Source organism: Nipponia nippon, unplaced genomic scaffold (assembly GCF_047370975.1).
Source record: "Nipponia nippon isolate SJK-2023a ecotype South Korea unplaced genomic scaffold, ASM4737097v1 scaffold_7, whole genome shotgun sequence".
Lineage (NCBI taxonomy): Eukaryota > Metazoa > Chordata > Aves > Pelecaniformes > Threskiornithidae > Nipponia > Nipponia nippon.
In genome coordinates, this window is record NW_028262391.1 from 7,441,069 (window position 1) to 7,453,668 (window position 12,600).

General features: G+C 44.4%; 1 protein-coding gene and 1 long non-coding RNA gene across 3 annotated transcripts in view; both read right to left on the bottom strand.

Annotated features, from left to right (window-relative positions):
- LOC148050783 (uncharacterized) overlaps nucleotides 1-2,865 on the bottom strand; it is a 77,405-nt gene extending 74,540 nt beyond the window's left edge. For both annotated transcript variants that reach the window (XR_015700739.1, XR_015700738.1), the window contains exon 1: nucleotides 2,765-2,865. This is a non-coding gene — a long non-coding RNA (uncharacterized LOC148050783). The remainder of the gene's footprint in view (nucleotides 1-2,764) is intronic.
- A 4,206-nt stretch (nucleotides 2,866-7,071) lies between these two features.
- OTOL1 (otolin 1) lies at nucleotides 7,072-12,367 on the bottom strand. The gene is made up of 5 exons (XM_087740209.1): nucleotides 12,313-12,367; nucleotides 10,834-11,193; nucleotides 9,097-9,186; nucleotides 8,101-8,172; nucleotides 7,072-7,967 (listed from the first exon to the last, which is right to left on the bottom strand). The coding sequence occupies exons 2-5, from the start codon at nucleotides 11,183-11,185 to the stop codon at nucleotides 7,072-7,074; spliced, it is 1,410 nt and encodes a 469-aa protein (XP_087596335.1). The 5' UTR covers nucleotides 11,186-11,193; nucleotides 12,313-12,367.
- Between the last annotated feature and the right edge of the window lie 233 nt (nucleotides 12,368-12,600).

Genomic DNA, 12,600 nt, shown 5'->3' on the forward strand with positions numbered 1-12,600 from the left:
ACCTGAAAAAGAGACAGGGAGAGGTAGGGAAACAGAATTACAACAGATTACCAAAATATTTTGGTAACACTGAGTCAGATGTACTCAGTTGTTACATATACAGCTCCAGCTGGGGAGGACATGGGAAGTGGCCAAGGACCAGCAAGGAGCCAAGGGCAAATACATTTTGTAGTCCCTGCTATAAATGAACATTTGTACACCACAGTTACCCAAAACCTAATCTGTAATCTCTTCAGCTGATACTATGCTCTTCCCTGTAAATACTCCTAAACCAACTTTGTTCGTATAGATTTTTTTCTAGCAACACCAAGGACATTGAAACAACTAAGTCATCCCTTGCCACAATTGCCCTGGAGGTGCAACAGGGATTTGGTGCTCAGCTCTGAATTTCCATTTGCTAAGCAGTGCTCACCAGAGCACTCCTTAATGCTGCTCATCCCTCCAACTTTCTTTTCCTAACAAACTTCCCCACATTGCTTTACTAGGACACGACTGCAATCTAAAGGTGTTTAGGGGGAGGGGGAAAAAAAAAAAAAACACTCAACCACCAAAGCCACACAGCTCAGTTTGCCACGCTCCCTTAAACACGACGTGCTGTGGCTCCTAACTGAATTCATTAACATTGGTCTATTGACTTCAAGCAAAACCAAACCATAGGTTCCCTAAAAACTCACTGCTCCTGTTATCTGCCTTCTTCCAAAACACATAGGTCCAGATTCCACAGGGAGATAAAACTCAATAACCTCATTGAATCCAATCAAACACATCGGGAGGGGGGAACCCAGACCACCACCTTGTTTACATCCAGAAAATACAAAGCAATTAAGACAGAGCCAGCATATTAAAAATATATTAGTATTTTTTAATAAGACATTCCAACCTCTTTTCCTGTTCCCTGCCTCTCCCACTACCTTTGCACCTTTAGATCAGACTTGCCTTTTTTCCTCCTGTTTACATGAGAGCTATATTTAACATTAATAACTGCATCGGTCACAATGAGGAACCAAATAGGCTATGTCAATAAGCCAGTATGTGCAACCCAGTACACAGAGCAGCCCCAGCACCCACCAGCATGCTTATCCCAACACACAACACTAATATGGGTGCTGGCATCCACAGCATCACGGACACGCAGGGAGGTGGCGGGGGAGGAACAGGGACACAACAGCACATGACAAGGACGCTCCCGAAGCAGGATTTGCACCGGGATCTCTGCCAGCCACAGCCACCCATGCCTGCGACAGCACAGCCACGGGGTTTCCAGAGGTCAGGTGTGTCTACAGGAGTTTCAGTCACCATTTAGAAACCCCGAAAGTTAGTAGCAAAAGCAATGCCTTCCTCCCATGTAAATACACAAACACATCAAAACATCCATCTGCATTGGCACCTGCAAGCATGAAGTTACATACAGGTGCACACTCAGGTGCAAGCATTTAAGGTCTAATTAAAATAAAACTTTTTTAAAGGAAAAAAATACTCCTAGATATAGTCCCATAATTAATTTCGAATCCCATTGACCATAAAGAGGATTAATAGCAAAACAAGATTTAAGCTCTGTGGAACCAGCTGCATGGGGCTTTTTGACCAAATACCAGAAAACTTTTCAATCAAAATAATTTATCAGTTTAATCTCTCAAACAGCATGCACTTTTTTTGCTTGATTTGATGGGCCTAATATCACAATCTGATACCAGGCCTTTAGCCTGGTATCCCATTCACTCAACCCCCAGTGTCTCAAGTGCAAATACCTGTTCCATTACAAACACACTCAGATATCTCAGTTCCAGGACGACTCCCCCCCCACACCTCCCCCAATTTGAGTCAAAGCCTGGAGAGTCTCAAACTTATAACAGGTTGGTTTGGAGATTGCAAGACAAAGCTTAAACTGAGAAAGATTAGCTAAAACAAAGCTAGTGCATTTTCTGTTCATCCTTAATTTTATCTTATTGAAATAAGAGATTTAGGGTTTTACCCTAAATGCAATGACCTATAAAAGGAATAAAATATGAAAGCTCCAGCTGCAGCAAGTGGAACTTCAACCAGAAAGCTTTTTTTATCAAGACAGAAACATCCCTGCTTGAAAAGAATTCATTTACAAAAAACAAGAGCTATTCAAAGTCATTAAAATGCACAAAGTGATTCAAAGTTACCCCAAAATTGACTTTGCAACATTTAATGTATGCATCTAAGTTCAGGCACCCCTATAAAAGACCATAGCTGTTATTAAAACAGACCTTGTAACACCGTGCAAGGGTTAAACCCTTTTCATTTGGAAATTAAATCATTGCATGGGGCAGTACTCTGCCATTCTGAAACAATTTCAAGCAATATTTCTGAAACCCCAGCCTCAGAGGTGCAGCTTTGCAGACAGGGCATATAAAACTGTGACAAAACTCTTACTATGAATAAATAATGGTGGCTATATCTAGAAAACAATACCAGCCTACACACCACTTGATAAATACCCCCTATTAAGAAGCTCCAGCATTTTACAAGCATGCTGGATAACTGGCAGTGATCACGCTATAATCCATTTTAATTCACATTCTCCTTTGAAGAAAGAGTCTTTCCGCAGCCAAGCAGTTGTAAGCAAAGTTACAGATCTCTGAAAAAACAAGACATATTTCAGCTAAAATACCCAAATTTGGATTATTATATTATGTTTTCAAACCTATTACAAATTCCTCTCTTGAAGTCAGCACATCTTTACTGAAACATATCCATTTTCATCCAAACCGGTCTATACCAGCAAGCGCTTGCTTACCTGGCTGCTGCCTGGGACACAGCGTATTGATCCAGGAGGAAGATCTCACCAAGCTTAGCAACCTTCCACCAGCAAAGGCCACCACAGCACCGTCTCTGCTCCCCAGGAGACCCAGCACTCCCAGCTGGGGGGATATTAGCCCTTTTATTAACCAACAGAGCAGCCCTCAGGCTTTGCAGGTGGCCTTCGTTCTGGGGCAAACGCAGCTCAGCTGGTGAGCAGGGTGAGCTGCCTGAAAGCCACGATGGCTCTCAGGAGCACAGGGCACCTGGGAAGCCACAAAACAAGAAAAACAGGGACACCCAAGCTACTTGGTGTAGGACAGAGCCTCTTATGTTCCTCTGGGCAAAAACCACACCCTTGCCGACAAAATTATGAAAATAAGCGTTAATATTGTGGCATCTGTAGAACATCTGAGACAGGGATGAAAAGGCATGAAAAATACCAGAAGGGAGGTGTTTTTCTCTGGAAATCAGCACAGCTTTGTAATCTCATTATAGCTGATTGCAGCACGATTTGTGCCAGGCAAGAGTGAGGTCGGCGCTGCCCTGACACCACTCCAGGTACTTTATTTACTTTGAGACAAAAGCAATGGCATAAAGCAAAGCCATATATCAGACAGGGGCTTTATCAAAGTATCAGGAATGCTTTTCCTTCCCACCAGCATCCTCTGTTTTCTGAGGTTAGGAAGAGTGCTTGCAGCAAGGAGTTGTGACTGCTCAGGATCCATCCGTCGGATATCCCTCACTCTCCCCTGGTTTTATACAGAGGACTTAGTTGCCTAACTCAAGGCTCCAGTATGGTTTTGCCAGCAAGGCACCCAAACCCTTCTGTAGATTTAGCCCTCAACATCCTAATTAAAGAAGCAGCTGCTTTTTATGGCCTTATGTCAGCTTGGAATAATTTTTCTTAGTTACTGAAAACAGCTGCTCTTCTGATTAGTACACTGAGCATTCATTTTCTCTTATACCAGTGTCAAATTGCTTCATCACAATGCAGACAGGAGACGCTTAGTTTTACAAAATAAATCTGTGCTAAGTAGAAGCAGAAGCGAAACGGAACAAATATTTTGGCATTTTTTAGCAGTGGTACACACTGAGACAAAGCACATCCTCAATCAATTCATTCACTGTTGTTCTGACACGCCATGAAAAATGAGGAAAGCCTATAAAAATGAGGGCTTTTTTAATACTTCAAAACTTCCCGCAGAACAGTTTGCTTTGGTTAAAAGTTGTTGCAGCAGAACGCTTCACCAAAGAACGCTCACAGCAGTGAGATTGCAAACACTACTGTAAAAAAAATGACGTTTTACAATGGAAAATGGCTTGGATTAAAGTTTTCCAGCCAAATGGTCTCGGGGAGGCTACCTGGGAGCAGGCAGGAGAGGGTAAGGCCCGATGCTACCGCCGGCGGAGGCAGAGCTGGCGAGACCTGCGACCGACAGCATGTCGCACCCAGCTGGGCAGCGGCTCTGCCCGTCTCCTTCATTTCAGCCCTCCCGCAGGTCTGCTGTGTTTAAAGCTCTGAAACCCTTTGAGCAGGGAGGTTTCATATGGCCTTTAAAAGATAGAAACCCTACCAAGGCACCAGCCCCCTCAGTTGCTGCTTGTAAAAGGAGGAGGTGTGTACATTTGTTTGTGTTGAAAATTTCAGCTAATTTGGGGCAATTTTTGAGCCCAGCTGTGGACTGATCTGATTAAAGGTACTTGGTTAACAAACAACACATGGTTTGGCCAAGATACCAAAGCAGAAAAAATAATAATGTAGAGAAACAATATTTTCCAGGCATTATTGTTAATTCAATTTGATATTAGACAAAGATAACTCCCTCCCTGCAAAGATCCATATTTATCCAATCCACCCCACACTGTGCTTAACACACTCGACTTTGCAAGATACTTGCTTAATGTATTTTAATTACATTTTTTTAAAAATCTGCTTTCAAAATAAACATCAATACTTTAAACTAAACTAAAAGTACCACTGGCAAAGCTATAGACCCTAAGAAACTTATGAATATGAAGGAGCTGTGTGTTATTTCAGTAACTTATATGCATGCTTCTTGCCTTCCCAGTCAGGGTTCCAGGCAGAAATCCCTTCCGCTGGTACATAGTTAATGGTAAAATATGTCTTTAGCAGAGGAGCCAGCACGGACTGCCATCGCAGCCCTCCCGTGGCCATTATGGGGGTTTAGAAATCAGCGGGATTGTGTCCCGCGTCCTTCCCCAGGATCTGGAAGTCTGGACCTTTGCACAGCCTGAATTGTCTCCAGCTGCTCCTATTAACCTGCTCTCAGAGCACCTTTGCAGGATTTAAGCAGCTCAAAGTCTCCTAATCCAGCTGCCCCCTCTATGGGCATATTTTATGCAGAGATTTTTGGAAGGAAGCAGGTGCTCTTCTGGTTTGTATGGTGTTGCCAGCTCCTCTTTCCTCTAGAGGACCGGGTAATTAATTTATGGAGAGGATTAGATCTGAGCAGATTCTTGAGAGACCCTGAGTTTTTGCATTGTTTTCTCAAGAGCATTTGTAGAAGTTATTTATACAAAAAGTGTAAGAAACTTCAGCAGGAGAAGAGGAAAATTGCTAGTCAGATGTCCATATACCACCATCTGTTACAGGGGCCGTATGGGAAGCAGCAGGAAGGCACAACAAAAGAATTGAGGGTGTTGTGACAGCAGGAATCCAAAATTATTATTACAACTTCTTGGTTTTCATCAATATTTAACAGCTGCCAGAGAATTCATAAACTGAAATCTGCATCTTTTATATACTTAGTACTCTAGATTTGAACCACATAGGAACTAACTCAGATTAAGTACCAAATTAAGTACCAACTTTTTGACAAAGCCAGTACATCTCACATTTGAAGTGCTGATATTGAAAGAGGGCTGCAAAGCTGATGAGTTGAAGGACCCTTTACGTTTACCGGATAGATAGGATCAGCCTTTTAAAATTGCCTTGTTTTTATCTTAAAATTTAACAGCAGTTCTCTGGTGTTAATTTTGTTAGTCAGGAACTCTTCATCTTGGTGCCATCTAAAAAGAAGACATTAGGGACAGGGACATGATTTATGATGGTATTTAAATATGGTATGGAAAGCATGACAGCAATTTAAGCAAGGAAACTGAGAGCAATGGGAATAGTAGCCTAATGTGCCCTGTCTGCGCTGGGGTCAGACCCAGCACTCATCAAATCACCGGGAAAATGTCCCAGGCTTGTGACTGCCTGAGAAGACAAGTAAATCGCAGTGCCACTGAAAGCTAATTTGGGGACTTGAGTTTTCATTCTCAAAAAAAGAGTGATTGGAACAATTTTGTGTGCCATGGTTAATATGCCAAAGGTGGTGTAAAGTTACTACAATGAGAAGGTGCATTAATAATAAGGAAATATATCCAATCTGACATCCAGAGATTATTTAATGTCATACTTTTATTTCACAAGATTCAGTTCCATTTTGGTAAACCAGCTTTTTAAAAACTTGCCCACACCTCCACTGGGCCATCACAATGCTTTAGGACTCATGCGAGTGCCAAAGCCTGCTCCTGGCTGCCGCCTCCTCCTCCCCGCGCCAAGGCCAACCCTGCAGCATCAGCTGAACCGTCAGCGGCTCGGAAACGGGGGTTTCTGAGTAGCCTAATAGGGTGGATTATGCACCTCTCTCAGTTACTTTTGAAAGTTTCAGATATATTTTTGCCTAAGGACATTAGTTAGGTTTTTTTGACACTGATCAAATAGCTCTAATACTCTTTTAGACAAACCTTTATATAATTCACGACCAAGTCTAAAGTACTAGATAATACTGATTCAATGATAAAATAACTTCAAATCTTTTCACATGATTTCAAGAAACCTACTGCTTATGCTCACATCTGATTAAGCTCTACAAATCAAACTCTGCAATCTTTACCGAAACCAACAGTTATCAGTGCTGATTTCCAGAGGAGTTTTGACCATGCGAGGATTGCAGGAGCTGGCCTGATTAAAATTGCAGTCGGACAATGAGTTTCATTATATAATTTGAATAGGCTAATTACAAACCTGAAGTCTGTGATGTGAAATACCTTCCCCGTGCTGGTCCTGCTGGTATTTGGACAACGTTTTCTCTTAGCCATCACCCACCTGCGCAAAGTACGTGCCACTTCTTGGGGCTGCTAGTTAAAACTAATCCATACTTTGCAAATATAAGTATTTTTGTTAAAAGATCATGAAACCTAGCAACTAAACCAATATGCTAAACTGATGCTCATTTCTCCTCTCGCAGGCAGAGGGAAAGGCATGTTTCTCAGTAATATCTTTGCCCTTTAAATCTATAGCAGGATCTCAAAAACATCTGGATACAGAAGAAACCCCGTAAAGATGCTGTCGTCCTCAGCACTGACGTAGACCCCATTCCAATCCCGCGCAACCTCTAGCCACACCTGGTCGCCCGCGCTCAGCTTCAGGATGGTCAGGAAGGACGCCTGGTCGATCTCCTGGCCGTAGAGCGTCTCGCGTGCTTTGGCCACCTTCCTGCTGCGGGCGACGAGGCTGACACGGGCTGGACGCCCTCTCACTGTCAGGTGGTAGGCGAAGACGTATGCCCCGGGCACGCTGCAGTTGAATTTCCCGGTGGAAGGGTTGTAATCTTCCTGGTCGTTGTACAAAATCTTGTCAAATCTAATAGGGACGTTGGGTGGAGGGAAGGGCTTGGACAAGCCGGCGCTAAACGCTGATCGCAGGAGCTTTGCGGTGTCCCCTCGGGCGCCCTTCGCCCCACGGGAGCCTTTCTTTCCTGGGGCCCCTCGACCTCCCTTGCTGCCGGCAACTCCCTTGGGCCCAGAAGGTCCCATCACACCGGCGGGTCCCAGGTCCCCTTTTTCACCCTTACTTCCTTGCTCACCCTTTTCTCCCTGTTTTCCATCCACCCCCTGAATTCCCTCAACCCCCATCTCCCCTTTGCTCCCTTTTTCTCCCTTTGTCCCCCCTTCCCCTCTTTCTCCCTTCGCGCCTCTCCCTCCTGGCTCCCCGCAATACCCCTTCTCCCCTGTGTCTCCCTTTTCCCCTTTGTCACCCTGTTCTCCGTCCACTCCCGGATCTCCAGCATCCCCCCTATCTCCCTTGTCTCCTTTGGTCCCGTTCTCACAAGTGTCCCCTTTGGACCCCTTTTGTCCCTTCAGTCCAGGGAAGCCGTAGTTGCCCTTATTGCCTTTTACTCCAGCTTCACCTAGGAAAAGGGCAAAGTGGGGAGGAAAAAAAGATTAAAAGTATTGGATTGCTTTGGAGATGGAGGGGCATCACCAACAGCAGAAGGAAAGGTCAGTGCAATATTCCTGGCTTTCCCGGCCCGTGTTACGTACCTTGCAGCCCAGGTTTGCCTGGATAACCGGGGTTTCCACTCACTCCTTGCTCGCCTTGCTCCCCTTTGCCTCCTAGGACATTTCACCGTTAATATACTGTTAGTGATGTTGTCTGGAGCACAGCTGTCATTGCACAGATGATGACTGGTACCATGTTGCATGTGTCCCTCACTTCATTAATAAAACAGAGATGAGCAATGTGTGTTTTCAAGAAATGCCTTCAGAAACCTTGGCTGAATCTCACAGCACCAAGCACCATCGCAGACAACTGCATCTCACCTGAATGTTGGATTTCCAGCTCTAATCAGTGCCTCGTTGGGAGGCGGTTGCTGCTGTTTAACAGCAAGATGGAGAAGATGGCAGCTCTGCATTTCTCACTCCAGAACTGCCAAAAGTCTTGTTCAAGAAGTGAATCAAAGCCTAAGAGACCGCACTGACTGAACTGCACAGCACGCTGCTGCTGGTACCCCTGTTATCGGCTTTGCTGGGTGTTTGTCCATGACCAAAGGCAGCCGCAGGATGCTACCAGTGGTGTGTGGCAGCAGGACAGAGCTGCTCCAAGCCTGAAATGAAGGGCATGGTCGTTTCCTTTCTGTTACTACTCTTGGATAATAATTGATCTCCATCTTAGCTGAAATCATTTTGCCTGAGATACTTAAATTGAAATGCAGCTTCTACACCTGCGCGTAGCTTCCATGGTGTTTTTTTCCTACTTATGTCCCTAATCCAAAGCAAATTGAACTCAGTTTTTAAACTCCCATTCAGAACGAGGAACTTTGAGTGAGATCTTTATGAGCAGCTGTTGCTATACCACCTGCGCATACATGACCACCATCTGAGTTATTGTCCCTGCACTAATGCCAGCTAAATCTTGCAAGGTGTCAAGCCATATCAGCATACTCCTTTTCCTTTGAAAAATATTTTTTCCTATAATTTTCTGGTATTTGATGATGACAACAGCATCTGTTTTTGAAATGAGCAGTTAGTGTGCTTTACCTCTTTCTCCTTTAGAACCTTTCGGACCTTGAGGACCTGGAGTTCCCGGCAGACCTTGCAGACCAGCATCTCCCTTCTCCCCCTTGGGACCTGTAACGTAATCACATCAAGAAAATTATCTTAGTAACTCAAAGGTTTAAGTTTATAAAGAAAATTCACAATAATAGCTAGGCAACATGGCATTGAGGGATGCATGTAAGGCAAACTCTGTTTCCATCACCCTGGGAAGAGCTGCTTATTTGGCATCATACAACCAATACAAAGAAGACGTGAGACAGAGGGGTTTGGCCTGAGCCCTGCTCCCCTACGCGTTGCGAACACTGCAGCTGAAACCCTACAGCAGGGTAAAAGGCGAAGGGTGGTAGGGGCAATGCTGCACTGCTCGTGCTGGGATTAGTGGGGTGAGTGCTCGCAGGTCCCCTGGTCAGGCACGCAGCTCCCCAGCCTTGGCCTTTCAGCTACTGCAATCCCCAAATCTTACAGTTTTGCATTTCACTCGTGGCTGTAGTTAAAGATTTTTTAAAACCAACTTTCAGCTGCCCTTGAGCCACAGGAGCTCAGACATTCATAAAACATCAGAAGTAACCAGTCTTTAATATTTGAGTGCATCTAAGGAGCTCCCATAGCTTCGTAATTGCCCCTCTCCTTAAAAAGAATTGTCTGAAAATATAAAAGTGGAACCTGGCAGACAGCTCCATACTGCATAAAGGATGGGTTGAAAGGCAAGCAAGCGGGCTTCCATCTTTTTGTACTTTTTCATCCACTTGGGAATCTAGAGAATCCCGGTGCACATCTGGGAGCTGACTATGGCAGCTTCAATCATCACAACACGACCCATTTGACACAAGGACTTTTCCATCAACACTCAAGAGATGTATGAGTGCAAACTCCCTCTGCAGCCACTATAATTTCCATTAGCCAATCCCTCCCAAGCTATGGGAAGTGAAAATCCCTTGAGTCCATTGTATTGAAAGAAAATTATTTCAAGATTTTACCACCTTTCCTCAGATGAATAGTTTCTGTCTCCAATATTAGTGCTATTAAAGTGAACATTTGCAGACTAATGCACTATTCATTACAGCGGTATTAGAATTAGGCACTCTATAGATATGTATTTTAGCAGTAGAAAAAAGAGACAAAGTGTGTCATAAAATATTTAGGTGCTCTATATAGAGCTGCCTTTTGTGAAAGCAAATAATTATTTTAAAATTTGAACCCAAAATTATTTTTGTATTTAACTTCCTCTTTTCCAAGGGGAAAAAAAAATCGAAGAAAAAGAGGCTTTTATCATAAACCTTCAGCAAAGACACAAAACTGCTTGCAGGTAGTTTTGAGGGTCATAAAACCATGGTTGAAGTGAATGTGAAAGTAAATCTGTGACTGCCAGGGGATCAGACACAGGGACACAGAATCAAAGAGCGTGGCCATGTGGGGCACCCGCCAGCAGCGATGTGGTATGGGGCCAGCTCTGCATCCGCTCCCACGCCAGTGTGGTCCTCAAAGTGAGTGCCATGAGGAGGAAGCTCCTTTTTGGGGCTTTCCCACTCATACTGGTGTTTTATAACTTATGGGATGTGGCTGGCATGCACTTTTTTGCTCTGGATTTACACAAGGTATAATCACATTCAGCATTTGCTGCACAAGTCCTGCTGATTCATTTCTTGAAGGAAAAGCAGGAGACTCCTTGATGCGGTTTATGCACTTTAGCTGAGTGTGGTGAGACAGGAGTCCCTGTACCTGGGGGTCCCTGCTCTCCCGGCTGCCCTCGGGGCCCCACAGCAGGTGGGCAGCAGTCACAGCAGTTGAAGAAGAAATCGGCTGGGTCGAGCGTGTAGTTCTCAAAGGGGAAGAGTGTGGTGGCCCCTCGGGCTGCGGGGCTCAGGGTGGGTAACTCAGCTCTGCCTGGTGCTGCCAGAATCGAGCTTTTCCCCGTGAGGGGAGTGAGGGGGGTGTGAGAGGCACCGTCACCCGCCAGCTGTAAGGGCTTCGTCTTCGTGTACTTCACAGCTGGGGTCACCTTCACTCCCGCATGCACGGCAGCAACAACCAGCAGCACAAATGCTGAGATGGGCCACGGTGAGCTCCACATGTTGGCAGCTGTAGGAAAAGACAAACACAATAATAAATTGCTGCACAACACCCTTTGCATTCACATGTTCCCCACAAAGCCAGAAGACCTGCAGGAGTAGCATCAGGAACACGTAGGCATCTGCCTGGAGGACTACGTTACAACGCCTCACTTTTTATGGGGAAAGTAAAGCAAAATTAGCAAAACCTCCTGCCTGCTCACCTCTATTGACTGTCACCCTACAGAGCACTTGTCATTTGGCTGCTCTTGTTCACTGTGGTTGGAAGTTCAAGGGACTGATTGAGAGTTATATGATCATTGGGACACACGATGTCTCCCTTCCGAGTGTATGATTAGGAATAATTCAGTAATGACTTCAGAGTCCAACACAACTGCACATTATAAAAAGGTTTCTTCTAAAAGAATAAATGGAAACAAAATGAAATATCAAATATGCCAAAATTTTTATGTTGATTTTTAATTTGTTACTGACTGATTTTCTGGACTTGCATATTCTTTTAGTGTAAACTTTCAGGTCTGTTCTTTTTATTTTTAAAGTGTTGATTTAGCTGAACCAGGAAGAAAGAACAAAGTCAGAAGCACACATTTTTTCCTATAGGACAGATGATGCCTCTCAGATGACTTGTCATATAAAGCATCTTTGTTTCTTTTTTAAACCAGTGTACCGACCTGTAAATACCAACAGAACAGACTCCCTTTCTTGCTGAACCTGTAATCTAACCTTCCTTAGCAGCTAAGGCACTTTATTACATGAAAAAGTCACCAGGAGAAACACTGACTGTCCTTGCTATCCAGAGGGCAAAAGGAGGTCCGACTCAAAGTCAGGTATTTGGGGGCTGGATTATAATCTTTCCATCTTTAACAATTCAGTTTTAGAGGCAAAGGGTCATGAGTTTTTCCATTTTCACACAAAACCAAATCGTTTAATGGAAAATTGATTGTCCAGACAAAATCCTCAGTGATCACTGTTGCCCATTGATGCCGTTCAACCCATTCTTCACCCCATCGGCTCCAGTAAAGGATAAATTATCCCTTCTCCGGGCGTGTGTCGCATTAGGACAGGATACCGGGCACTGATTTTTGTCATAGGCCTGTATTTGCTCCCAACCAGCCCCTGCCAACCTTACCATGAAGAGTTTAACTCCAGGATGGTTGGCACGGGAGGGCAGCGCTCAGCGCAGGCAGGCAGAGAGGAGCCAGACCTTACAGCCAGCAGCAGGGAAGAAGCCGCAGTCGCAGAGAAGGAAGGTCATCTGCTGTCTAGGAAGAGAAAAAAAAGCACCAAATTCTCCTTTTGAAGAATATACTCATGCAGGAGTGTTTTGCCACTGCTGGAGATAACTAAATAAACCCATAACTTCGCATTTCTATGTTTTACTGTCACAAGCCGCTTCTTCAACAAGCTCTAAAAACAG

Coding starts and splice junctions, on each gene's coding strand:
- OTOL1 (XM_087740209.1), bottom strand. CDS start 11,185: ATGTGGAGCTCACCGTGGCCCATCTCAGCATTTGTGCTGCTGGTTGTT. Junction 9,187..10,833: donor GGGAGAGCAGGGACCCCCAG/GTACAGGGACTC, acceptor ATTACGTTACAG/GTCCCAAGGGGGAGAAGGGA. Junction 7,968..8,100: donor AGGCAAACCTGGGCTGCAAG/GTACGTAACACG, acceptor CCCTTTTCCTAG/GTGAAGCTGGAGTAAAAGGC.